The sequence below is a fragment of the Salminus brasiliensis genome, chromosome 24 (genome assembly GCF_030463535.1).
Source record: "Salminus brasiliensis chromosome 24, fSalBra1.hap2, whole genome shotgun sequence".
NCBI lineage: Eukaryota > Metazoa > Chordata > Actinopteri > Characiformes > Bryconidae > Salminus > Salminus brasiliensis.
The window spans coordinates 2,606,957-2,633,081 of record NC_132901.1 but is presented as its reverse complement, the minus strand read 5'-3'; the positions used below and the strand labels follow the sequence as shown (position 1 = coordinate 2,633,081).

Genomic DNA, 26,125 nt, shown 5'->3' with positions numbered 1-26,125 from the left:
CCAATCTCTCGCTTTGTGTGTGTGTGTGTGTGTGTGTGTTTACTGTCTCTCCTCTTCCTCATTCCTGCCTGTTTGTGTCCGTTTTGTTCGGGCTCGGGCACAAAAGGCCTGAAAGGGAACACTGGCACACACAGGGCTTCAGTTTCAATAGCCTGGAAGAATGTGAAACTGCCCCAACACACACACACACACACACACACTCACACACACACGCATGGTCAGTTTCTCACACATGCACACACGCAACCTTTGATTCACAAACACAAGCAGTGATGCATGCTCACACACACCCACACACACACACACAAAATCCTGAGAAGTTTAGAGCTACTGTCGGCGTTGTTGTGCTGTACACTGACTTTGCTAAGCAGCTATTACCAACTGTGACGAAGTCAATCAGTTGTGTTGCTTAGCAACCCCAGCCTTATCCACTGTGTGTCGACACCCCTTTTACTGTGGTGACATCACAGTGTTTACTTTCTGACAATAAAGAAGACTGCGGGTGGGTCAAGGTCCCAGCAGCCCTGGGTTTACTGGGCCTGAAGCACTATTACAGAATGCGGCCCAAAGTGGTCCGACTGTGGCCAGTGCAAACCTAAAGAACCCAAACAGGAGCCCGCATGGACGCTACACAGGCTAGCCCACATTGGGCCTGGACCACTATTACAGAATGTGGCCCAAAGTGGTCCGACTGTGGCCAGTGCAAACCTAAAGAACCCAAACAGAACCCTCATGGACGCTCCATAGGCTAGCCCACACTGGGCCTGGACCACTATTACAGAATGCGGCCCAAAGTGGTCCGACTGTGGCCAGTGCAAACCTAAAGAACCCAAACAGAAGCCACATAGACGCTACATGGGCTAGCCCACATTGGGCCTGGACCACTAATACAGAATGTGGCCCAAAGTGGTCCGACTGTGGCCAGTGCAAACCTAAAGAACCCAAACAGGAGCCCTCATGGACGCTACACAGGCTAGCCCACACTGGGCCTGGACCACTATTACAGAATGTGGCTCATAAATGAAATATGAATGGGTGGGGCTAAACTGCTGGTTTGTGATGTCATGAACATGTCACACCACACAGATATTACAGAACCTCTGTTTCTGGTTGCAGTGTTTTGCCGTATCTCTTTATGAAGTACTAGCGCCCCCTACAGGGAATAGCAGTGCGCCAGTGCAGGCATTTCCATCTCTTTGGACGAAAATAAATAAATAAACGGACGGAGGGAAATGTAGGCTGAGTAGAAGGTCTGACGGACGTCATGCCGTGTTTTGCGTTTGCCGCTTGATTGATGAGTGTGTTACCGACTGCTGCCTTTGAATGTCTGCTTTTCAGAAGGGGGGTTTGGTCGGATCCGAGAGTGAATGAGGGAGCTGTTCGTGGGCCAGGTTTTCCATGGAATGTGTGTGTGTGCCTGTCTGTCTGTCCCTGTGTGAGCGTGAGGGCTACGAGGGAACTCCAGGATTCAAATGAGCCAATTCAAAAGAGCCAAATTACTCCCAATTAGCGCCGCTCGCTAATGAATCTGTTTTAATGAGCTCTGATGAGTGTGTGTGTGAGTGTGTGTGTGAGCTTGAAATACTGGTCTTTGAAGGCAGAACTGGTCGGATTTGACCTCATCGTGGTTGGGATGTCACAACCCCAAAGAGGCCATGAGCTCATTTACATACATACACACACTGTGCCTTTAAGACGGATCTAGGGGTGTATGAAGCCCCCCAGCATTAAGCTGTGGAGCAGTGGAACTACTGTGTTCTCTGGAATGACGATGATGATGATGATGATGGAGCTCCATCCTGTACTTTTGGATGGGAAGACCTCACTAACTTCAGCTCTTGCTCTCGCAGAATGCAATCAAATCCTCACAGCAATGCTCTAGCAAAGTCTTCTTCCCTGGACAGTTACTCCACAATTGGTGTCCCAATACTTTTGTCCATATAGTGTACTGTAGTTCATGTGTATGGATAGCCATACAGTGTCAGAAACCACGTTAGCTAGTTAGCACGTTTATGCAGTTAGCACCATGCTAACTAGCGTACGTAAGCTTTCTAGCCTCTTGCTAGCTACATTAGCCTCGTAGCTAAAGGAGCAACCTTCAGAAATCGGACATGCTCACCAACAAATGCAACGCCCCCCCCCCCCCCCTCCTTCTCCTGGGAGAAGGAGTGTGGGACGTTCCGCAGACGATCATATTAGCTAAAATGCTAAAATGCTAAATGCAGTTTCTTAGTAAGGGGAAGGGATCAGGCTTTGTCGTGCTGAATGTGTCGTAAAGTTGGAGTGCTCTTAGGGCTCGTTATATTACCTAATCCTATTACCCACAATGCAATGTGATGACCAAGCGACATTCGTTTAATTGCCCTGCGGGGATCTGTGATGGGCAGACCACTGACCTCAGGTTTTATAGACCAAGGGAGTGACGCTGGACGCTGAGCAGATTTCTAATAACGGTAAGGTTGAGTCACGGGGTCCTGATGGACCTGGCCACTTTAACAGAAACACCAACCTTGTACTTGCACTCACGGACCAGCTGGGTAGGATGTTTCTAGGTGGTTGCCATGGTATCCCAGGAAAGTTGCTGTAGTGTTGCTAGGTGGTGTTGTGGTATTTTTTAGAGGGTTGCTAAGGTGTTGCCAGGTCAGTTCTATGGTGTTTGCTGGAGTGGTTGCTGAGGTTTTCCAGGTAGTTGTTATGGTAACTGCTATGGAGCAGCTGGTTGCTGTGGTACCTTGAGTGTCTTTGTAGTCATAATACTGTTATCTATGATACAGGTCCTATTACTACACAGTACTTCCACTCACTGGCCACTTTATTAGAAACACCCACCTTGTGCTACTTCCACTCACTGGCCACTTTATTAGAAACACCCACCTTGTGCTACTTCCACTCACTGGCCACTTTATTAGAAACACCCACCTTGTGCTACTTCCACTCACTGGCCACTTTATTAGAAACACCCACCTTGTGCTATTTCCACTCACTGGCCACTTTATTAGAAACCCCCACCTTGTGCTATTTCCACTCACTGGCCACTTTATCAGAAACACCCACCTTGTGCTACTTCCACTCACTGGCCACTTTATTAGAAACACCCACCTTGTGCTACTTCCCCTCACTGGCCACTTTATCAGAAACCCCCACCTTGTGCTATTTCCACTCACTGGCCACTTTATCAGAAACACCCACCTTGTGCTACTTCCACTCACTGGCCACTTTATTAGAAACACCCACCTTGTGCTACTTCCCCTCACTGGCCACTTTATTAGAAACCCCCACCTTGTGCTACTTCCCCTCACTGGCCACTTTATTAGAAACACCTACCTTGTGCTACTTCCACTCACTGGCCACTTTATCAGAAACCCCCACCTTGTGCTATTTCCACTCACTGGCCACTTTATTAGAAACCCCCACCTTGTGCTATTTCCACTCACTGGCCACTTTATCAGAAACACCCACCTTGTGCTACTTCCACTCACTGGCCACTTTATCAGAAACCCCCACCTTGTGCTATTTCCACTCACTGGCCACTTTATTAGAAACACCCCCCTTGTGCTACTTCCACTCACTGGAGGCGTTTCTGATGAAGTGGTCAGTGCGTTTAGTGCCAGTCTATTCTTATTGGCTCGTTATTCCATTAAGCTCAGCAGAATCAGCTGACCCCAGAGCAGCGGTTGACCGCTAAACTGTAAATCTGGCCATAATCCGGGATTTCATCTTTCATTAAGATCCCGTGTTTAGCGTCCGCTCCACGCCACAGCCCTTTTGTTTTGTTTGCTCGGGCCCGGCGGTGGTGTTGCCCGGGGACAGAAGTGCCTGGTTGCAGTTTACTAGAATGTCTGTGGTTAGCGTTGGCAACCAAGGCATAGAGCCGTGTCCAGGACCTCTGGGTAGCCTCAGTGCTCGCAGCATCGCCTCTGACTCTCGCCGAACCCCGGAGGCAGCTCCCTGGCTGATTGAGAAGTATGTGGTCGTGACAAATATGCCTCAAATATGTGGCATAAAAATATCCTGGCTCGGCTTCAGCTGCTACTTTCGGGAGGCGAAACAGATTCTGCCTTTTTTGGACGGGGCTCTCATTTGACACGGAGGGTCTCTGAGATTTGCTGCGTCTGGACTCGGATTTATTTTGGACCCGGTATTGAAATTCTGTCCTTCCCAAGTTTCCGAGCTTGTTTTGCAGTTCGGTCAGTGAAAGTCGAGGGACTGCAGGGTCTGCTTCCCGTTTATTTCGCTGGGAAAGCGATGGCTTGCAGGTCACCTGAACCCAACACAGTCCCTCCAAACTCAAACCACAGGAGCTCAACACAGTTTCCCTCCAACCCTAAAAACCTGAACCCAACACAGAAACTGACTATCCATACACACCTGAACCCGACACAGTCCCTGACTATCTCTAAAAATCTGAACCCAACACAGTCCCTGACTATCTCTAAAAATCTGAACCCAACACAGACCCTGACTATCTCTAAAAACCTGAACCCAACACAGACCCTGACTATCTCTAAAAACCTGAACCCAACACAGACCCTGACTATCTCTAAAAATCTGAACCCAACACAGACGCTGACTATCTCTAAAAACCTGAACCCAACACAGTCCCTGACTATCCATACACACCTGAACCCAACACAGTCCCTGACTATCTCTAAAAATCTGAACCCAACACAGACCCTGACTATCTCTAAAAACCTGAACCCAACACAGACCCTGACTATCTCTAAAAATCTGAACCCAACACAGACCCTGACTATCTCTAAAAACCTGAACCCAACACAGACCCTGACTATCCCTAAAAATCTGAACCCAACACAGACCCTGACTATCTCTAAAAACCTGAACCCAACACAGACCCTGACTATCTCTAAAAACCTGAACCCAACACAGACCCTGACTATCTCTAAAAATCTGAACCCAACACAGACCCTGACTATCTCTAAAAATCTGAACCCAACACAGACCCTGACTATCCCTAAAAACCTGAACCCAACACAGACCCTGACTATCCCTAAAAACCTGAACCCAACACAGAAACTGACTATCCATACACACCTGAACCCGACACAGTCCCTGACTATCTCTAAAAACCTGAACCCAACACAGACCCTGACTATCTCTAAAAACCTGAACCCAACACAGACCCTGACTATCTCTAAAAACCTGAACCCAACACAGACCCTGACTATCTCTAAAAACCTGAACCCAACACAGACCCTGACTATCTCTAAAAACCTGAACCCAACACAGACCCTGACTATCCCTAAACACCCGAACCCAACACAGACCCTGACTATTCCTAAAAACCTGAACCCAACACAGTCCCTGACTATCCCTAAAAACCTGAACCCAACACAGACCCTGACTATCCCTAAACACCCGAACCCAACACAGACCCTGACTATCTCTAAAAACCTGAACCCAACACAGACCCTGACTATCCCTAAACACCCGAACCCAACACAGACCCTGACTATCTCTAAAAACCTGAACCCAACACAGACCCTGACTATCTCTAAAAACCTGAACCCAACACAGACCCTGACTATCTCTAAAAACCTGAACCCAACACAGACCCTGACTATCTCTAAAAATCTGAACCCAACACAGACCCTGACTATCTCTAAAAACCTGAACCCAACACAGACCCTGACTATCTCTAAAAATCTGAACCCAACACAGACCCTGACTATCTCTAAAAATCTGAACCCAACACAGACCCTGACTATCTCTAAAAATCTGAACCCAACACAGTCCCTGACTATCTCTAAAAATCTGAACCCAACACAGACCCTGACTATCTCTAAAAACCTGAACCCAACACAGACCCTGACTATCTCTAAAAATCTGAACCCAACACAGACCCTGACTATCTCTAAAAATCTGAACCCAACACAGTCCCTGACTATCTCTAAAAATCTGAACCCAACACAGACCCTGACTATCTCTAAAAACCTGAACCCAACACAGACCCTGACTATCCCTAAAAATCTGAACCCAACACAGACCCTGACTTTCCCTAAAAACCTGAACCCAACAGAGTTCCTCACTATCCCTAGACACCTAAACCCAACACAGTCCCTCCAAACCCAAACCACAGGAGTTTTCCTCTAACCCTAGACACCTGAACCCACCACAGTCCCTCACTATCCCTAACCACCTACACCTAACAGAGTCCCTCTTCTAACCTGAGACACCTGACCCCAGCACAGTCCCTCACTATCCCTAGACACCTGAACCCAACACAGTCCCTCCAAACCCAAAGCACAGAAGCCCAACACAGTTTCCCTCCAACCCTAAAAACCGGAACCCAACACAGACCCTGACTATCCATACACACCTGAACCCAACACAGTCCCTGACTTTCCCTAAAAACCTGAACCCAACAGAGTTCCTCACTATCCCTAGACACCTAAACCCAACACAGTCCCTCCAAACCCAAACCACAGGAGTTTTCCTCTAACCCTAGACACCTGAACCCACCACAGTCCCTCACTATCCCTAACCACCTACACCTAACAGAGTCCCTCTTCTAACCTGAGACACCTGACCCCAGCACAGTCCCTCACTATCCCTAGACACCTGAACCCAACACAGTCCCTGACTTTCCCTAAAAACCTGAACCCAACACAGACCCTCCAAACCCAAACCACAGGAGCCCAACACTGTTTCCCTCCAACCCTAAAAACCTGAACCCAACACAATCTCTTACTATCCCTAGACACCTGAACCCAACACAGTCCCTCGCTATCCCTAGACACCTGAACCCAACACTGTCCCTTTCAAACCCTGAATACACCTGAAACCTTAATAGGCTTTCGTGAATGTGAACCCAACACAGTCCCTCACTATCCCTAAACACCTACACCTAACAGAGTCCCTCTTCTGACCTGAGACACCTGACCCCAGCACAGTCCCTCACTATCCCTAGACACCTGAACCCTGAACCTACCAAACACAAAATACCTGACTCCAACACAATGTCCCTCAATTTATAACACCTGAACGTAAATCCCAAACATCCCAGCCCAACACAGTCCCTTCCTAACACTAAACCCTAGAGCCCTAATGGCTCCTGGGAACAGGGCTTCTTAATACAGGACTTCCTAAAATATAGATCTATATATATCCTAAATATCTGGAACCTGGATATTATCCGCTGTTCTTCCCTGGCGACTCCTTTAACAGACGAACACAGGCACTCACTCGCTCGCTCGCTCACTCGGCACAGTTGTTGACAGTGTTAGTGAGTGTCTCTCTAACCGGTCCTGACAGGCCTTGACCTTTCACCTTTAGGTCAATGACCACATACAGAGCGGCTTGCTTGTATGAGATGGAATGCGTTGCTTGTGTACCTTGCTTGCCTTATGAATACACTTTATGGACAAAAGTATTGGGACACCTGCTCTTTCACTGTTTCTTGATCCTGCTTTGGTTGGAGTAACTGTCTCTACTGTCCAGGGAGGAAGGCATGGGAGCCTAGCACTGTCCAACCCCGAACCCACAACACCTACACCCAATATGCTCCAACTACCTGATTCTTCTTCAGCCCGAACGTCCTGTCCCTCCCCCAACCCTGCCGAATTCCTTCATCAGAAGGGGTGTCCACAAGTATTTGGACGTACAGTGTAGGGCTCTAACAGTAGTGTGAATGTGTGTTCAGCTATCACGTCCAGAACTCAAGAAGAACAGCTCAACACCAAAGCATGGGAGCCTAGCACTGTCCACTGTCCCTCCCCAACCCTGAGAACACCTACACCCAATATGCTCCACGGCTCAAGCTTTAGCGATCAGGCTTAAAATAAGAGCTGGCCGGACTCAAACCCATTATATTTAGCTGCCGGGTCTCTGTTTCACGTCAGGATGTTGTCGGTTGGCCCTCTGCCGTCCACTACAGCTCCCAGTGAGGAGGCTTTCACCTCTTGGTACTGGACGCAAGCCAGCCGAGCAACCCCCCACCCCCCCTTATACCTCGCAGAAATATGATTCGACGATGGCCAGGCAAAGCTGCCATGAATCCAGAGTCGTTCTTGGAAGCCGCCGGTGAAATATTAGCGTTATTTATGGGCGTACAAAGAATATTCCTGGGCGCTTTCCCTCCGTAGCGCTAGGCTAATAAATCTCTCGACACGTTAGCGAAGCGCCCTGCTAACAGCATGTAATAAAGTGTCCATTTTGTCCAATTAGACTTGTGAGAGTGCATTGAGTAATGCTCTGGACGTGCTGGCTAAATTGTATGTCACTAACAGGGCCCAGGCTAGCTGTTAGCTGCAGTAGGCTAATGCTAATGTTAAAGTAGGAACTAGTGGGAAATGGTTAGCTCAGATGCCGTGACAATCACTTGTGTCCAATGGATCTAATAGCGTAAGGCTAATGAAAGTAATGCTAAATAGCAGACAGTTATAATACGGGAAAATATACAGTGATTAGCATGATTAGCAATATGTATCATTTTGGTAAAAGGGAGCTTGTAACACGAAGCTAATGAAGCTAACAGCAGTAATGCTAAATATCGTTAAAGGTATTAAACAGAGCTAAAAGCTAATGCTAGCTGGTGCTAGCTGATGCCATTTATTGATAAGATTAGCCTCAACTCAAAAGATCCCTAAAATAACATGAAATAATGTGATTTCATTTATAGCATATAGAGCTTATAGCTAATGCTAGCTAGTGCTAGCTAAACATAGCTATTGATGCCATGGAATAACGAGTGTATTAGCGAATTAGCGAGACAATAACACAATGTTTGTAAAGCTAATGAAGCTAATACACTGTCTGTCCAAATGTTTGTGGACACTCCTTCAAATGAATGCATTGCTGACACGTGGGCTAGAGGGGTGTATATAAAGCCCCCCAGCATTGAGGAGCTGTGGAGCAGTGGAGGAACTGTGTTCTCTGGAATGATGGTGGTGGTGGAGCTCCATCCAGTACTTTTGGGATGAGTTGGGGATCATGGGGAGGTGGGATGGTGGTCATCCAACATCCCGACCCCACTCAAGCAGTCGTTGATGAACACAATCAAATCCTCACAGCAATGCTCTGCACCAGAATATAGTTGAAAGCCTTCCTCCCTGGACAGTAGAGACAGTTACTCCAACAAAAGCCGAGTCAACTTTTTTTTTTAATACCCTAGATTTCCAAAGAGAGAACGAATGAGCGGGTGTCCCAATACTTTTGTCCTTTTATCGTAGATTGAAATGCAGTAATGCTAATGGTGTTTGTAGTGTTGTGATACAACACCGTGGTGAAAAGTGATTAAGGGCAGTTGTTACTTTAGCACGATGCTAATGCCGCAAGTGGCGCTAACAGCACAGTTGCTAAATTGTCCGGGAAAGGTAGCGTCCAGCAGTTCCGCTGATTGACCATGCTAACAATGCTAACAGTTCCTAGCCACAGCAAGTGGCATAGGGCAAGTTAATGCAGCCAGGTAGCCCATGCTAATGGGCTAATGCCTACCTGCAAGGTAGAAGCGATGTAGCTACGCTAATGCAGGATCTGGCGCTAATTACTCGCTAATTATCTCGCTAAACATCGGGCCCACGTCTGATTTGTGGGTCGCTGTTCTAGATAGCTGTAGATGTTTCTCCAGCGCCCTGCCTGGTGCATCTGGTAAGGGCTGGTTCTTCTCCAGGGCCACCCGAACCAACGCCCACTCCATAGGAAGGCCAGTGCGGCTTCTGGCTAGCCTGAAACAGCGGTCAGTGCAGGATGTTAGAGACACTGATAATGGCGTCTTCGGTATGTAGGAAAACAAGTTCACACACACACACACACACACACACAAACAAACCCAGGGCTTTACTGGAGCGCTAATTACGGCCTTATGATAAACCGCTGCCACTTTAGGAAGCCATTACAGACCAGTAAAGCACACACACACACACACACACACACACATGTCCCCATGTCCCCATGTCCACACACACTCAGACAGATGTCTACCAAAACAACCTATAATAGCCATCCGGAGCGCGGAATGTCGCACTTCCCGAAAGATTCGGAACGAGCCACTCAGGCCCAAATATTAGCATCCACCATCGTTAGCGTCAGTGCTAATTAGGAGCCGTCTCTCAGTGTTTGACAGGACGAGACAGAACCGTCCCACGAATCTCCGTCTGTCAGGAATGCTGGCAGCCTAGCGGGCTGTTACTCCCTAAATCTGTCCGGGGGTCAGATTCCTCAAGGCGAGTTCTCGAGACCTTTGCTGCAGCCCTGTATAAAAATGATACACACACACACACACACACACACATTCCAGACTGGTCTTCTACTCGTTCAGATGAAGCGGGACGGCTGTTATTGACTGTGAAAATAAATCCTGGTTAAACTGGGACATTCCGGGCCCTGCTCCGAGGCTCCGATCGCTCCCGGCCTCCTCGGTGTCAGACGCAGCGACTCCCAGCTCCCAGCCCCGGACAGCGGTGGGACCGGCCGCAAGGTAAAGGAATTAGGTCAAGGTCACGATATTTTGATCATGGTGGCCCCCCTTGGTGCCACCAAAACAGCCCTGACCCGTCGAGGCACGGACTCCCCAAGACATAGCCAGCGTTAGCTATGGCTCCACACACAAATGAATTAAATATATTATATATAACAGAAATACACACACACACACACACACACTCACTCTGACTGATCTGAAAATCATTTTTAGTAGCTTTGTGTGTGTGTGTGTGTGTGTGTGTTCCTGTTCTCGCAGCTGCTATGTCGCCGCAGGTCTGTACCCTCGAAACGTTATCCCACAATGTCGCCCTTGTTGCCATGACAACCCCTCCTGCCACACCTCCTAAGTGCTAAAATTGCAAATGTGACAAGTGGTGTTTAGTGTGTGTGCACGAGTGTATGTACACACACAAGGTTGACCGTTTATTAGGTACGCCTACTATCTTCTACATCTTGTATCTCCACTCACTGGCCATTTTATCAGAAACACCTTCCATGATTGGTGCACTTTGTGGGCCCCTGTTGGACGTCTGTCTTCAGTCTCTGGTGACTGTTTATTTAAAGTGGTTCCCAGCCCTGGTCCTGGAGGAACCCCCTGCCCAGAGAGTCCTGTTCTATTGGCATGACTTTTCTACAGGGACTACATCAGAATGGGTGTCCACTAACATTTGGACAGGCGTTTCTGGAAAGACCCGCCGTCGGTACCGTACACTTCTCTGAGTTTACCACCCTAACCAGAGCCAGGTGTATGGGAGCCTGCCAGCCCCCACATATGTTGTTGAGGCCTGTGTTGAGGTCGTTGCTGATCGATACAGTGCTAAAGTGTTTTTCCACTCACAGATCCAAACACTCAGAGCTCCCAGCTCTTTATGGCATTAGGGTGAAGTTGGGAAAGAGTTGTTTCTTTGTTGCCTATATTTTTACACTGTATTTGCTGTGTAATGGTAAGAACCTGTGGTGTAATGGCAAGAACCTGCTGTGTAATGGCAAGAACCTGCTGCATAATGGCACAAAATCTACAGTGTAATGGCAAGAACCTGCTAGGCAATGCCACAAACCTGCTGTGTAATGGCAAGAACCTGCTTTATAATGGCAAGAACCTGCTAGGTAAGGGCAAGAACCTACTGTGTAACGACAAGAACCTGCTGTGTAATGGCAAGAACCTGCTGTGTAATAGCAAGAACCTGCTGTGTAATGGCAAGAACCTGCTAGGTAATGGTAAGAACCTGCTGTGTAATGGTAAGAACCTGCTGTGTAATGGCAAGAACCTGCTTTATGATGGCAAGAACCTGCTGTGTAATGGTAAGAACCTGCTGTGTAATGGTAAGAACCTGCTGTGTAATGGCAAGAACCTGCTGTGTAATGGTAAGAACCTGCTGTGTAATGGTAAGAACCTGCTGTGTAATGGCAAGAACCTGCTGTGTAATGGTAAGAACCTGCTGTGTAATGACAAGAACCTGCTAGGAAGTTGCACAAACCTGCAGTGTAATGGCAAGAACCTACTAGGTAATGGCAAGAACCTGCTAGGTAATGGTAAGAACCTGCTGTGTAATGGCAAGAACCTGCTGTGTAATGGTAAGAACCTGCTGTGTAATGACAAGAACCTGCTAGGAAGTTGCACAAACCTGCAGTGTAATGGCAAGAACCTGCTGTGTAATGGCAAGAACCTGCTAGGTAATGGTAAGAACCTGCTGTGTAATGGTAAGAACCTGCTGTGTAATGGCAAGAACCTGCTTTATGATGGCAAGAACCTGCTGTGTAATGGCAAGAACCTGCTAGGTAATGGTAAGAACCTGCTGTGTAATGGTAAGAACCTGCTGTGTAATGGCAAGAACCTGCTGTGTAATGGTAAGAACCTGCTGTGTAATGACAAGAACCTGCTAGGAAGTTGCACAAACCTGCAGTGTAATGGCAAGAACCTACTAGGTAATGGCAAGAACCTGCTTTATGATGGCAAGAACCTGCTGTGCAATGACAAGAACCTGTTGTGTAATGGTAAGAACCTGCTGTGTAATGGTAAGAACCTACTGTGTAATGACAAGAACCTGCTAGGAAGTTGCACAAACCTGCAGTGTAATGGCAAGAACCTACTAGGTAATGGCAAGAACCTGCTTTATGATGGCAAGAACCTGCTGTGCAATGACAAGAACCTGTTGTGTAATGGCAAGAACCTGCTTTATAATGACAAGAACCTGCTGTGTAATGGCAAGAACCTGCTGTGTAATATCAAGAACCAGCTAGTGCTAGTTGGAATATTCCAAATTATGTATTATCCAAAAAACATTGTTTTAGCTATAGGTAAAATGTTTAGGAATCTTACAGTATTTTTTAAACTGTAGTCAGAATTTTTTTTCAGAATATTGCAATATTGTTTAATCTTCAGTTGAAATTTTTATAAAAAGTACAAAAGTAGCAGTTGCCTCATCAGGGACTTAGCCGAGTCCTGAGTATAATTTTCCACTAAATTGAGAATCTTGTTTCAGAATGCTGTATAGTCCATGATTAGACTTAATCTCTGCCCTGGAAACTTTATTAAAATGTTTAAGAATTATGAATTATTGAAATAAATAATTATTGAAATATTAAGAAAATATTTTTGGGAATATCACAGTATTATTTTTTGGGAATTTCCTTTTTGGGAGTATTCTCTGAACTGTAGTTGGAGCTTCTAGGAATATTTAATAAATCTTTAAAATGTTCTTTATTCCTTGAGCTGTAGTCTGTAGATTTTACAGAATACTGCTTCATTCTTGTTTTTTTGTTTGAAACGTTTGGGAATATTCTGATAATCTCTGGGTTTTGAAGTCGCTGGATCAGGAGTGTTCGTAAACGTTACATTGGGTTTCGGTTAAAACGTTCCGGGATATTCCCCAGTTCTTTGAGACTCATCTCTCATTCTCATTATTCCACATTTCCTCTTGAAACAAACATGCCAAGATCCTTCAGCTGGACTTAGGCTTCCGTTTTGCTCTCAGATTTGCACCTGCATCCTCTTGGAGAGGCACGGAATGGGCCTCGCTTTCCTTCGCTAATCTACAGTATTCAGCTCACGATATGTCTGCCGTTGGTTTAACAATTTAGCATGAAAACACACATTCTGGCTGGTTTGAGTGTATGTGTGCGTGTGTGTGTGTGTGTTTCTCTCTCCGAGGGGTACTTCATCAACCCTATTCTCGCTAAGCTGGGTGAATATGAGGCAGTAATTAACGGGAATTACTTGGAGCATGCTCCGGAATTCTCAGCTTGTCATGGTGCCCGGAGTGGCCAGGTGTCCCCCGCTTGTACGCAGGAGTCGAATACACTGCCTCCAGAGTGCCCCCCTTAGAGCAGCAGGCCACGCCACAGTTTTACAGTTTACTGCAGATCAACCCTTTTAACGTCTTTTTAACGTTATTTTTTCCACTGTTTCAGAATAAAAGTTGGATGTCGTATGTTAACGGAGCTTCAAAGCATACCGTTTACTCCCGCCTGTATAAGCTTAGCAACAAGACACCTCCCATTTCTTTTAAAAATCTCGCTTTTGTAACAAAGTGTCACCATTTATCCTACAGCCGTTTAGCCCCACCCATTTCCAATCTCCATTCATCATTTGTTGCTTTTTTTTTTGTTGCATCATTGAGTTGATGCATTGTACATGTTAGTTCATAAGGTGACTACTTTTTTTGTCCGGGAAGCTTAATTACTGTACGTTGATGAATATTCCAATATTTGTTTTTTCATTTTGATTGAAATATTCAGTAATATTTACGCTGTACATATCCAGTATTCCTTCGGCTTTAGTTGGAAATGTCGTTAATATTACATTAATATTTTGCTTAAAATGAATTTGCCTGAATTTTAAAAAGGATTTCTTGAAGCGCTTATGAATAAATCACCAATCTTACCATATTTTCAGGAATAGTGCAATATTGTTTGGTCTTCATTTGAAATTTCTTGGAATATCGCAGCAGTCAATTGACCCGTTTCCTGGTTTCCCACCCTGGTCAGGGACTGAACATAGAACGCAGTATGCTGCAGGACTAGGCCTAATCCCTGTCCTGGAAACTGACCCTTTGTGTTTTGGAGCAATATTCCAATATTTCATCAAAGCTTTTACTGAAAATTTGAGGAATATCACAGTTGTAGTCTGGAATTTTCGGAAGTATACACTGTGAGTTTTCACGAGTGAACTAGTAGACCACTGGCCCAAAGCCGGAATACCCTCAGGGTCTGTATGTATAATGTGTCCTGGAGTTAGGACTGCTGAGCTCGTCTGTTTAATCGCATGTGTTTGGATAAAAAGGCAGAAAAATGACTCTTGATCAGCACTGAGCTCAGGTATTTATGCATGCATATGACCCCTGGGGTCATACTGGAAAAACTGCTGAGAGCAAGAGTGCTGAGGTCGTACTGCAGGTCGGCTTTGCAGTCCCACCTGAACACTGGCTGATTTTATAACTGAAGTATCATTACAATGCAAATATAGCAAATGGCAATCACCGGGGCCCAAGCACTTTACGCCACTATTGAGTCCATAGAGCACAAATGACTGGCAGTGTTTTTAGGCTGGCCTTATTTATAATAAATGTGAGGTTACTTATAAAAAATGAGGTCAGTTGGTGTTTGGTTTTGCTGGTTTGGTTGTACGTGGCCTCCAAGACGTTTTTCAAAATTTGTGCTATAAGTTCACCTAATCTCTGTACAGATAGATGCTGTAGTGAATTATTTATAGGCTGCTATTCTATACTGTATATCTGATGAGTAGGTTGTGGGGTCGATACCTGTGTCTGCTAAGCTGCCACTGTTGGGCCTGTGAACAAGGCATTTAACCCTCTTGGCTCTAAAGGCAACATAATATGGCTGACCCTGTAATTTGACCCTAGCTTTCTAAGCTCTGCTCACAGGGTTGTGGGTTCAATACCCACATATGCTTAGCTGCCACTAGTGGGCCCTTGGGCAAGGCACTTAACCCCCTCTGTACTTGGATTTTAAGGCATTTTTAAACCTTTCTGTTTTACTTCATGTGCTATTACCAGAATTAATTGTAGGCTGCTATTATGTACTCTGATCGCAAGGTTGTGGGTTTGATACCTATGTCTACTTAGCTGCCACCGTTTGGGCCCTTGAGCAAGGTATTTAACTCTCCTGACTCCGAGGGCACCGTAGCATGGCTGACCCTGTGCTTTGTACCTGACCCTGTGCTTTCCAAGCTCTGATCACAGGGTTGTGAGTTCAATACCCACCTAATGCATCTACACTATATGTCCAAATGTTTGTGGACATCCCTCCTAATAATAAACATGAACCTGTTGGCACCATGCTGCCTAATGCCAGGTTAGGTGTGGGCTAGAGGGGTATAAAGCCCCCCACCATTGAGCTGTGGAAGAACTGTGTTGTCTGAAGTGGCGGATGGTTTTCCTTCCAGTCCTTTTGAATAGGATGAGTTAGGGAGTTGGTGGGGTGAAGATCATCAGCCAACACCCTGACCTCACTAACGCAGCTCTTGTCACTGAATGCAGTCAAATCCTCACAGCAATTCTCCTTCAAAATCTAGTAGAAAGCCTAACTTCCTCCCAAGACAGTTACTCCAACAAAAACTCTTTTTTTAATATCCTTGATTTCAGAAAAAGCAATGAATGGGCAGGCGTCCCAATACTTTTGTCCTTATAGTGTAGATCTTAGAGAATTATTTATGGGCTACTATCCTATATTGAAATAAACTTGCAGATGAACTTACGAGAGAATTAGAATGTGTGTGTGTGTGTGTGTGTGTGTGTCTGTGTGTGTGTGTGTGTGTGTGGGAGGGTGATAGTTATAAAATTCACACATACCAAACTCTCGCTGTGTATTTCTGAGAGCAGACCAGCTGGTGTCAGCCAGGGTATCACTGTCGCTCACACCTTCACACACACAGTTACACACATACACACGTGTGTGGTGGTGTCGACGCCAGGGTGGTCCGCTCTGTCTGGGACCTAAGTTCTGTATTACAGCTTCATCCTCACAGCGAATAGCTCCTCAGCACACATCGTCCATGCTTAAAAAAGAGCGGATCACATGTCAGACCGGGCGCTTTGATCATATGAGCCGCCATATGTCATGTAATCGCCATGGTGTCGGTACTGACAGGGCGCTTTCAGCATTTGGTAATATAACCTTGAGGTGTTACTAGGGCTGCATTGGGCTGATCACATGGTTGTGGGTTCAATACCCATATCGGTTTAACTGCCACTTTTGGGCCCTTGAGGAAGGCACTTAATCTTCTCCGCTCCAGGGGCAGATTCTACAATCTTACCCCAGTCTTTCCAGGTCTGATCACATGGTTGTGGGTTCGATACCCACATCTGCTAAGAAGCCACTGTTGGGTCCTTGTGAATAGCAGTTATCTTCTCTGCTCCAACGGCAGACTCTACAATCTTACCACCATTTTTCTAGCTTTGATCACAGGGTTGTGGGTTCAATACCCACGTCCAATGAGCTGCCACTGTTGGGCCCTTGAGTAAGGCACTTAATCTTCTTTGCTATGGGTACACTTTACGATCTTACCCCAGCTTTTCCAGCTCTGATCACAGGGTTGTGGGTTCAATACCAACATCTTCTAAGCTGCCACTGTTAGATCCTTGTTTCAAGGTACTCAACCCTGTCACCCCTAGGGACGCCATAGCATGGTTGACCCTGTACTCCAACCCCAACTTCGAAGCATGGACCATATGGTTGTGGGTTTGATACCCACATCTTCTGAGCTGCCACTGTTAGATCCTTCAGCAAGGCATTCAACCCTGTCAGCCCCAGGGACGCCATAGCATGGTTGACCCTGTACTCTAACCCCAACTTCGAAGCATGGACCATATGGTTGTGGGTTTGATACCCACATCTTCTGAGCTGCCACTGTTAGATCCTTCAGCAAGGCATTCAACCCTGTCAGCCCCAGGGACGCCATAGCATGGTTGACCCTGTACTCTAACCCCAACTTCGAAGCATGGACCATATGGTTGTGGGTTTGATACCCACATCTTCTGAGCTGCCACTGCATTCAACCTTCTCACCCCCCAGAGACGCCATAGCATGGTTGACCCTGTGCTCCAATCCCAGCTTCGAGATCATAAGGTTGTGGGTTCAATACCCACATCTTCTAAGCTGCCAATGTTTTAATCTTAAAGCTTGTTTTTGTGGTTGACAAATGATCAAATTTGCCATTAAGTGTCATGTTTACTTAAATCCACGATTGTGTGTGTGTGTTTGTGTGTGTTGCAGGAAGGTGTATTCCTGTTCAGAGCAGCACTACGAGAAGATCTCCACTATGAACGCAGGTACGACACCCCAGAAACTGCTCCACACTTCTTACAGAATTCATACTGGCTAATTTACCACTGGGAAGGAAAAATCCACAAATTCTATTGTAGGTTTATTGTAGAGTAACTTACTCTTTACAGTGGTGGAGAATGAAACCAGGCGTCGCCATGACTACAGCATCCCTCCAGCCATTCTCTTTCCTATCCAAACCTCTTCTGAGAGTTATACGTATTATTCATGATGGCAAAATAGTGGAATGCCCTGCGTGTATCCCTTTAAAAATTTTAAATGTAAAAAATACACTATTAGTATTGGGACACCAGCTCATAATTTTCTTCTGAAATTAAGGGTATTGATCCTACATTAAGGATATTGATCCAGAAGCATCACTAACAGTTGATTACCCAGCCAACATGCTCATGTGGGGCTCACATGGGTGGCACAAGGGGCTAGGTGGGTTCCAGGTGGGCGTGGGCTCTGGTTAGGGTTTGTACATGTGCTGTGACTGGGACTCGGTTGGGCTTCCCAAAAGGGCTCCATCGTTACAGCCCACCCTAATCACACATGGGTCCCAACTAGGCCTCCTGTGCAGTGTACAACCCAGATGGGGCTCATGCTGAACCCCTCCTGGTCCCATCACTGACTCCGGTGGTCATTATTATCCAATGGATCCCATGGGCAAAACTGTCTGGTTCCCAGTTGGGCTAAAGATGTGTTCAGTATGTATTTCTTAGCGGTTTTAGTGCCAATTTTACTGGCAAACAGCCACCTTTCATGATGAGTGCTTTTAAAGAGCATGAATCCCGCTGTGACGCTCGCCGCCTGCCTGAGCCCAATGCGATTTGCTCTGCTTCGTTCGAAAATGCTCCTTCTTTCATACGAGCGGCGGAGCTGAGGAGCGTCCAGGCCCCGAGGCAATCCGCTACAACAGCCGAGCGCATCCAGCTCAACAGGCCTGTCTGTGTGGCTGTGCTTTGCATGTGTGGATGATTTGTGCTGCTCAAAACAGCTTAAAACAAGCAGGAGACGACAGTTCCTGCACCCTGAGGACACCACACCACACTACACTGAGGTACCTAACAGTGAAGGCTGCTGGGAACCAATCCAGCATGATCTGATTTGCATATAATTAACTAAAACACACAGCAGCTTGCTGAGTGAAGTTGTCTATTAGACAACATATATACATACATGTCAGTGGATATGTTTTTATTTATTGCTCTAATAGGTATTTATGCATTTATACATTTTAGTACCATTATTTATTTTTCATATTATTTTTTTATGCATTTACATTTGTATTAATTATATTCTTTTTTTGTAAAAAAATAATATTATTTATCTTATATTAATGTATCTATATTTATTTTTAAATTTGTTTGTAAGGAAATAATTTATTATTATATGTACAATGTATATTTATATATGTGTGTGTTTAAATTAGTATTTACTTTTTATTATACATTGAATTAATTTATGCAACTTTTTATATTTAGTATAAATACATAAATATATATTTACATGTATCAATCAGTTTAGATAATATATGTTCTTAAATATTTCATTTTAGTTAATTATGTATTTTTAAACTGTTGATAACTGACTGTTGGCTTTGACTAAGGAGTGTTGGTTTTCTGAACTTCAGAAAATTAGGATCATATGTTTATTTAAATTTGTATTTACATTTAATTACTATTACCATTACAATTATTATTATATAATTTTACATCTATTTTATTCTTTTTTAACATTTTGAATATGAGGTTAAATTATATTAATTCATGCTCATTTTATTTATTTTTATGTTATATATATATATGTATTGTTTTCACTTTAATTTAATTTTATTTTATTGAATCAATTTGCTTAATATAACCTATACATTAATTTACAAATAGATTAAATTAAACATTAAAGACTGAAATAAAATAGAATGTATAATAAAATATTATTTATTTACATTTATTTATTTTTAAATGAATTAATTTGCTTTATATTGGATACAGTTGAAATGGCTGTGAATTGACATGCTAATGCTGATGCTAATGCCATGCATGTGCTTTGCTTCTTGTGTATGCTTTGCATGTGTGTGTGTGTGTGTGTGTGTGTGTGCCTATGAAAACACACTCCAGACAGCGGAGGACGGGCTCGCAAGAGTGTGTCGCTGTCTCTGACTCTCTGGCCTATGAAGAGAGTTCAGAGTTACCCCAATCTGTACACGAGTGCTGCAGGTACTAAAGCCAGCATCCACCTAACCCACCCACACACACCTAACCCACCCACCCACACACACACACACTTGCTCACACTCACATAGTTTCATTTGGTCCCAAATAGCATTTCTAGGTCCTACTTCCTCCCATTGACCCTAAATAGCCTCCACTAGTCTGAAGTACCCCCCTTGGTCCCAGATAACGCCACTAGTCCCAAATACACCCATTGGTTTTAAGCTACTGCCATTGGCTCCAAATCTGCCTACAGAGCTACGGATCTTCCATTGGTCTGGAATGTTCTCAAAAGGTCTCAAAAAGGACGTAGTGGTCCGGTGGTCTCAAATACTCCCACTGACCCCCATTTTATCCCTATTGGTGCCAAAGGGCCATCCAGTGGTCTGAAACACTGCTGTTGTTTCTGATGGTTTCCCTTGGACCCAAATAGCCTTTCTAGGTCCTACTTCCTCCCATTGACCCTAAATAGCCTCCACTAGTCTCAAGTACACCCCCCCCCCTGGTTCCAGATAACGCTCACTAGTCCCAAATACACCCATTGGTTCTTGATAGGTCTCAAAAAGGACGTAGTGGTTGCAAATGTTTCAACTTGTCTCAGATATCATCCGGTGGTCTCAAATACTCCCACTGACCCCCATTTTAGCCCCATTGGTGCCAAAGGGCCTGTTTTGGAAGGACACACCTGCATTGGTCCCAAATGTCCTCCAGTGGTCTGAAATACTGCTGTTGTTTCTGATGGTTCTCTTGGACCTAAATAGCATTTCTAGGTCCTACTTCCTCCCATTGACCCTAAATAGCCTCCACTAGTCTCAAGTACCCCCCTTGGTCCCGGATAATGCCCACTAGTCCCAAATACACCCATTGGTTTTTAGTTACTGCCATTGGCTCCAAATCTGCCTACAGAGATACCATTGGTTTGACACCTAGGTAGCTAGCATTCTGATGGTATAACACCTAGGTAGCTAACGTTGTGATGGCATGACACCTAGGTAGCTAGCGTTGTGATGGCATGACACCTAGGTAGCTAGCGTTGTGAAGAAGCTCATGCAGGGGTAGGCCTCTCTTCTGAAGATCTGTGCGTCAGGTGAAACCCAGGCGAAGGCAACCGCGACTTATTTGGTTAGCTAGGCCTCAGTGCCGGCTGTGGACATGTTTAGACGTTATTCAACCGTTGTTTAGACGTCGTTTTGACAGCAGCACTTGTGGATGTCCCCCGAGTGCTGTAGCTTTGCCCCTCATTAGGAGCAAGTGGTCCCACTGGAATGACAGACATGGTGTTAAGTGACTGTAGAGCTGATGAAAGGCACTTACCCTCATTCCCGTCCTCTACGTCCCCCATTTCCTTGCCTTTTTTTTTTTTTTTGTCCTCCTGTGGAACCTTATGTGGCTCAAGACTCTACAAGATTCATGTGTTTTGTGTTTTGTCCTCCTCGCTTGTTTTCTTCTATGGTCACAGTTCTTCGTGTGGTCAGGTTCCTGACCTAGCACACCTGCTAATCAATGCGAAAGGTCGTTTTCTTTGCTTTGACTCCCAGACAAAACACATCACACTAAGTTCGCCCTCTCGTTCCACCTCAGGGGTGGTCCGCACTAGCAAAAACACAAAAGAAGTTAGTGTGACGGGGTGGTAAGTCACACCAAAGGACACAAATCATTACATTTTTGCAAAAAAATCTGATTTTTATTTTGAATAAATGGATACTTATGTAACAGGGACACAAACACACTAAAAAATACAAAATATTTGTTGATATTTTAGACTAAAATGTCATGCTGGTCAGTACGGAATGTACGGACATATATAAATGGCCATTGGAGATGTTCCAAGGACGCTAACGGCACCCATTTGGTAGAATGACTCCCATAGTAGCTGCGTTCCAAAGTCCAGGTAGGCTACATTTCTCGGGCTCTAAGTGAAGGACCCTTCATATACATCCCAGAAATGCAGCCTACAACTGATACATCCTTTCTGGACCTCGGTTACCCACAGTTCTCTGCACTCATACAGTACACTGCAGTTGCGAGAGGCGGGGCCTTTCCGGTGACCTCATCACGCAGCCAGGTTGGACTGGTTAGACATCTAGGCTACTTATAAGGAGGTTTCGTGGGATGGTCCTACTGAGGATCCGTCTGTCCTATCCGTCCTAGGCCTTGGGACGCAGCTACAGATACAATCCCACTGTCATTGAACTTCCCTACCCGCTAGCGTGCTAATGTCGTCCTTCATTCCTCTAACCCATGTTTATTTATATGTGTTCTGTACTTCCAGGTAGTGAAACTCACTCTGCAGACGCCGGTAAGTCTGATCATTAGCTCCTGCTTGTCTTGGACTTTAGGCATCTGAACGCCGTCGATCGCGTCATTTTGCAAATGGGTGTGTTTGCTTGCGTCCATGTAGATGCCTGGCGGTCACGCAGCGTAACTGAGGGATTGAGGAACGGTGATGCGAGCAGCTCGTCTCTGGCAGCGAAGGGCTTCCGCAGCGTCCGACCCAACCTGCAGGACAAGAAGTCCCCTGTCCTGGTAAACTACACCTAGCATACAGTATGCAGTACCTACAATGGAAGGGGGGCTATGTGAGACCTTAAGCCAAACTAGGACTCAGGGTCCTGTTCATGCCTGGTATCAGCGTCCAGCGTGAGTGGTTTGATCACAAGAGGTCAGCGAGTCCTTCATCCCTGACCACCTCTGAGGGTGGTTACAGTGATCGATTATGTTGATCTGCTCCAGAGAGTCCTATTCTATTGGCATCATTTGCACATCTGTGTTAGCAGTGGTCTAAAATAGCTACTTAGGTTGATTAGAAAGGGTGTCCACAAACATTTGGACATGTATAGTGGATGCTAATGCCAAGTGTGAACAGGACCAGTAGTCTGGACAGAAATGGACTATATATATATAAAAATGTAAATAAATGTATAATAAGACACAATATATATATTTATATTTACAATATATATTACAAATTATTCAATTAAATAAGAAATACATATTTTATATCTTTTTTCATTTGTTTATGTAACTTATATTTACTGTAGTATTGTGTTTGACTTGTGTATATTGTGTATATATTTGTTTATATGTATATATATATATATATATATTAGGTTCTACTATACATTTATGAAGAAATGTATAATAACACCTAAAAGTATATATATAATATATATATATATATATATATATAATGAATATTACATATAGATATGTATATATTTTTTAACTTACAAATGTTTTTGTGTTTGACTTATTGTGACTTATGTTGTGTATATATTTGCTTATATATACATATTTATATATAATACTTTATAATATATATATATTTCAGATGTTTATGCTTATTTATATATATTTTATTTTCACTTATTTATGTCATTTATGTGTGACTTATTGCCTATGTTTATGTGTATATAGATTTGCATATTTTAGGAAGTATAAATATATATGCAGTATATATGTGAAAGACATATTTTTGGTCTGTTCTTAGTTCAGACAGTGAAATGAAACTCTGAAGCCGCGGGATGGAACATCTCTCACACCCTCTAAAATGAATCTGGTTTTATTCACAGAGCAGCATTTTAATGGAATTATCATTTATTTAGGAAGAACGTGCCGCACCACTGTTTCCGAAACATCGTAGGGCGTTTTTAACAAGATTACTGTCACTCAGGAAATTCAGGAGAACTACACGTACCGACCGGTAACATCACCAGCAGCCCTGTCATAATACCCCAGAACAACCCCCGAGCTTTGTCGGTGGAGCAGCCGGGTCTCAAGAATTCGGGGAATTCGTACAATGTGACTAAATATAGACCAACGCTCGTACATCTACACGTACTGAGTACTGACGCAACCCCGACCCTAAACCTAACCATAGTAGAACGTTATATTCTCACAGATTTTGCCCGAATTTTTAATGCATTCATTTGGCAAAACAGCGCCCCCCAGTGGATGGGAGCTCCATGTGACTCTTACTCTTGATCATGAAAAAGCTACGAATTTCTTGGGCTACAATTTAGTCATATGTGTACGAATTGTGTGTACGATAATATTACAACACCCTGACCTTCTTTCCTCTTCAGGACAATTTGCCCTACAAGCATCTTTAATGCCTTATGTCTCCTGACTGGCTCCCCATGTGTGTCAATCAGGTCCTGCTCCCGCCCCCTCGGAGAGAGAGCTATCACGTGACCCCTAACCCTCCCTCTTACAGTTCCCTCCCAATGCTGTCTGACCCCTCCCTTGTTGCTTCCAGCTCTTACACCATGAGATCCAGCTCCTCTTCCTCTTACTCCTATTCCAAGACCACCACCAAATCTCCCACAGACCACTCTCCAGAGGCTAACGCTAACGCTAACAGTTTTATCACGCAACTCCTGGAGCGCAAGGTCTCATCACTCAAGCTAGCTGGTGACGAAAACAGATCCAGCTCTCCAAACATTGGTGCTAACATGGCTAATGCTAATGTAACTGATTCTACTAAGCTGAACACAGTTAAGACTACCGTGGCTAACGCTAGCATCACAAACGCTGTAAATCCTGACACCCAGCCTAAGAAGGTGGGGCCAAAAAAGACCCCACCCATAACCCATCCCCCTCCCCCACCACCACGCCGCTATTCCACCTCAGCCACGACTACACACACAGCCTCTCTCTCCATCCAGATAGCACCAAAAGGCTCAGAACCTCAGGCGGGATCCGTACCCCAGTCTGGACCGGGACCCGACGACCAGGACCTGCTGTCGAGCCCCATAGTACCCCCAAGACCATCGGCTGATGTCCTGGTACTGCCGTTATTTAGCATTTTAGCGAATTACCTGATTACCTGTTTCTAATTAACAGACTCCAGCAACCGTCCACTTGCATGATCACATGATCACAAACGGTGGAATACAAGCGACAGGCTAATGCTGTTGATACCCTGAGCAAAGCTCGGTTAACGTCCTTTCTTCTTCCACAGCTTCTGAATTAGCACACTCCTAGCATGGTACAGCCCACCTTTGCCATGAGAAACCATGGTATTCGCCATGGTGTTTCACTTCCTGCCTGCTAGCTTGGCCGTGTGTTTACGCTAATCTCTTCTCTCCCTTGCCTTCACCCCTCCTTACATCGTCGCCTTTGTCAGCGCGACACCTCCCCGCCAAGAAGGGGCGCTGCCTCGGTTTCTGGGCCTCCGTCACCTGACCCATCAGCCCGCCGATCACCCTACGGACGGGCCAGCCAAGACTCGCCTGACTTCCTGTCCGGGCTTCTGCCCAAGGCGCTGTCCCCGACGCCCTATGCCTCCCCGGAACGCTCCGGGCTGATGCAGTCTCCAGTAGCATCGCCGCTAACCGTGTCAGCACTAAGCCACTACTCCTCGTCAACCGCTGTCCTGGAGGAGCTACAGATCTGTGGCTTGGACTCGCCTGCGGCCACGCCTACCCCTTCCCCCACGCTCAGCCACGCCTCTGTCGCCCCTGACGATGGCCCCGCCCTCACTGCCCTGGCAGCGGCTGCAGATGTTAACGTAACTATCACGCAGTCCGCCCCCACCCCCCACCCTCCCCCCGGCCTTCACGTCCCATTCGTCTGAAATCTTCCGGCACGCCACGGCGTCGCTAACACTGTCTGTTCCTACCAGCTTGCGAACACTGTTAGCATGTTTTGCTAAACGCTGCTCTCAAACCTTGCGATGCTAAAGCTGTTTACATGTCGTCTGTGTGTTCTGGACTGTTTGTTGATATCTTGTGCTTCTGAAAAAAGGTCTGTGCGGATTTTGTGCGACCGCTAAACGAGTTCCTGAGATTAGTGTTGACCGTAATAACCCAAACTACCCACTGTGTGTCCACTGCAGGGTTCACGACGTTCTCTTTTCTAGCCGTAACCCGCCGTTTCTTTGTACGCTTCATGTGTTTCAGTGTCCAGATGTGCCGCTTCGTCAAAGCGCTAACACTAAACTAGCGGGTTGCATGTACCAGTGGTTCCCAACCCTTGTCCTGGATTACTCCTTGTTTAGCCTCCTCCCAAAACACTCGATCTAGCTAACCAGCTGAACAACAAGCTCTTCCTGTGTTGGGCGAGGTGCAGGGGGTCCTCCAGGACCAAGGTTGGGAAGGCTACCATGAGGGCCTGAGACTAAAAACAAACTCCACTCCTCCTCAGGCTAATAGAAGACTTTACTTTTTTTGAACAATTGGCTAACG

The 26,125-nt window shown here is 45.5% G+C and overlaps 1 protein-coding gene across 10 annotated transcripts in view; it reads left to right on the top strand.

Moving 5' to 3' along the window:
- Window positions 1-26,125, top strand: part of sorbs2a (sorbin and SH3 domain containing 2a) — an 81,124-nt gene that overhangs the window by 15,900 nt on the left and 39,099 nt on the right. For 3 of the 10 annotated variants that reach the window (XM_072670662.1, XM_072670661.1, XM_072670660.1), the window contains 5 exons: window positions 17,674-17,729; window positions 19,849-19,943; window positions 22,210-22,236; window positions 22,339-22,463; window positions 24,092-24,724. In XM_072670662.1, the coding sequence (XP_072526763.1) occupies window positions 17,674-17,729; window positions 19,849-19,943; window positions 22,210-22,236; window positions 22,339-22,463; window positions 24,092-24,724 (936 nt within the window). Of the gene's footprint in view, window positions 1-17,673; window positions 17,730-19,844; window positions 19,944-22,209; window positions 22,237-22,338; window positions 22,464-24,091; window positions 24,725-25,065; window positions 25,450-26,125 lie in introns of those variants that run through there. The other 7 variants (XM_072670663.1, XM_072670659.1, XM_072670664.1 and 4 more) reach the window with 6 other exon arrangements.